General features: G+C 36.7%; 1 protein-coding gene across 1 annotated transcript; it reads left to right on the top strand.

Annotated features, from left to right (window-relative positions):
- Positions 1-357: 357 nt before the first annotated feature.
- LOC103520660 (transmembrane protein 39A-B) lies at positions 358-1,943 on the top strand. Its single transcript, XM_008485762.2, has one exon. The coding sequence runs from the start codon at positions 424-426 to the stop codon at positions 1,759-1,761; it is 1,338 nt and encodes a 445-aa protein (XP_008483984.2). The 5' UTR covers positions 358-423; the 3' UTR covers positions 1,762-1,943.
- The last annotated feature ends 511 nt before the right edge of the window (positions 1,944-2,454 follow it).

Below are 2,454 nucleotides of genomic sequence, written 5' to 3'. Positions count from 1 at the left end.
TACCTAAAGGATACCATGTTTCCCTCACATGATCAAAAACTCCACTCTATTCAAGAAAGTTAGAAAATACTATTTCATGCCACGCACAATTGTACAGTCCTACAGCACATACCTACCTATACTTAATATCTACAGACTAGTTGTGTAAAAATATTCAAACTTGATTTCGTGATACAGGTAAAAGAGTGAAATATCTAGGTATGTACCTGCAGGTATTATAAATAATTTAAAGTGATGGGCTGATAGCCATAGACTTGTAAAGCATATCTCTAAACTTAGCTTAGTCCCTATTCCGTTTCCCTGGTATTTATAGCTGTTGATCCTCACCTGAAATATTTGACTAATTAGTGTTTGTATCTGGTTTGCTTTGCTCTGTGTAGATACGAAGGCCTGACCAAAGTGATTGTTCCCAAACATCCACCTATGTTGAATATGCCAACAACCAGTCGGTTTGTATTTGAACTTGGCTTTCTCATGTTCTGCCTCATTGTGATGGGTCTCCAGTTGATTAACATTTACAAAACAGTTTGGTGGTTAGAAAACTCGTTTCAAACTTACACGATGCACTTTTATCTGATCAATACAAATGTCTTGTATTTCTGCATTGTACTTCTCAGTCAGCGTTTTGTCTACTGTGTACTCTGCTCTTTTATTCGCAAAATATTTGATCCCAGTTATTGCTGCATAGTAGAACGTATACTTCGTATTCTTCTGTTAGGTGTCTTGTTTGCCTCTCTAATATACTTGGCAGTCCTCATCTTTCCCTCCAGTCAGTACTATCACAACATGGTGGCTCTCTTCTATCCCATCATCATGTACTTTATATTTTTTGGATTGAAAATTGAACCATTTTTCGACATTCAAACCTCGGTCATTAAAAACCTAACACCAGGGAAGCCCTATCATTGTTGTTCCACAATCCCTGCCAACATTCGGGAGGAAATTAGTTTACTCAAGTATGATTTCAATAATAAACTCAAGCTTGCCATCTTTCATTCTCTGACAAGTGGTTATTATGCCACCATTGTCCCTTGTCTATTCACGCCTAACTTTGTGTTTTATGATTGTATGTGGGTATCTGTGTTTGGTCTATTGGCTACCTACATGATGTTTGCTCTTGTGTTCATACAAGTATGTCCTGTGTCCTATTTGTACATCTTACATCAAGCTACCATGCACCTCGGCAAATGGACCAAGATAGAGTGCCGCTCATCTCTACATATCCCATCACATGTATGGAATGAGAATACCCTGTGGCCTCAAGGTGTACTCGTCAAGTTCAACAAGGAATACTATAGAGGAGAAGGCGTCTGTAATGCGGCAGAACCTAATAATGTGACACATAAGAAATTCTGGTTCGTGTTTAAGAAGACAGACTTTATCCTGAACGTCCTGCTAGTGGCTCAACTTGGTTTATTTGTTATTCAGATGGTTGTGTTCATCAAGTGTAAGGAGTGGCATAGGTTTCTCTGCATTATCATCATCATGTTAGCCAACTACTATCTGATATTCTACTTGACAAGGATATACTTTGCATTTGGCAAGTGTAAGAAACCATTGCATGTGTCAAGCTATGAGAGTTGCATGGATACAAACAAGTTGAACTCTATGTTACTCAATAATGCCAATACACCACGACGCAAGATCTTTCTCGCCACTAATGTTTTTATATTCATTGTGGTAGCCATACTGACAGTGTATTCCTTGTCCCTTTGTATCATAATGTTTGCTAATACTATCAATGTATTGATCATGTCATAAGTCCTTATTCAATACTTGTCACCTAAAAGTTACATATTTTGTTACTTACATCCTACTTTTGTCTACTTTAAATTAGTTTGAAGCTTGTTCGTACAAGACGAGGACTTAAATTGTGCAAAGTTCGCGCCAAACAGCTTCAACTTCCACGTAGGTACCTTTAAATAATGCAAAATTGACCCAGCCAATCCATAATGTATAACGAAGCTTGACTAATTTCCGGTTTTATGTGAGTATTTAACTATTTTTTTTTTAATTATTTTATTTGGGTCCAACTTAATTTTTTTTTCATATATATTATTATCCAATTATTTGACAAGTTTTGACACACATTAAATCTCCGATTTAATTGACGTTGTCTTTAAAATGTTGATTATTTTTTCTTTCTGATCTAAAAATTGTAGATAAATAATGATGTGTGTTCCAAACACAAGGTTACAAGTATCAGAAGAGGTCCCCGGCTCGAATAGCTTTCGCCGATTTGAGGATCTCATAGTTTCGGATCGAGATCTTTCTCAAAAGCTTTAGCGTTTTGGCTTTTCTGAGATGTGGGACATTTATAAAAACATATGTTCTTTGCTTTGTGGTCAACTCACGATCAGTGTTTATTTACAAAACAAGTTTAGGGGTCTTTCAGGGGAAAGACAACACTAAAGTTTGGTCGGTGGGATCTAAAATGTTCTAGAGTTGACGAAC

This window comes from Diaphorina citri, unplaced genomic scaffold (assembly GCF_000475195.1).
Source record: "Diaphorina citri unplaced genomic scaffold, Diaci psyllid genome assembly version 1.1 scaffold3904, whole genome shotgun sequence".
Classification (NCBI taxonomy): Eukaryota; Metazoa; Arthropoda; class Insecta; order Hemiptera; family Psyllidae; genus Diaphorina; species Diaphorina citri.
Note: the sequence above shows the minus strand (reverse complement) of the source record. Positions and strands in the feature narration are given on the sequence as shown.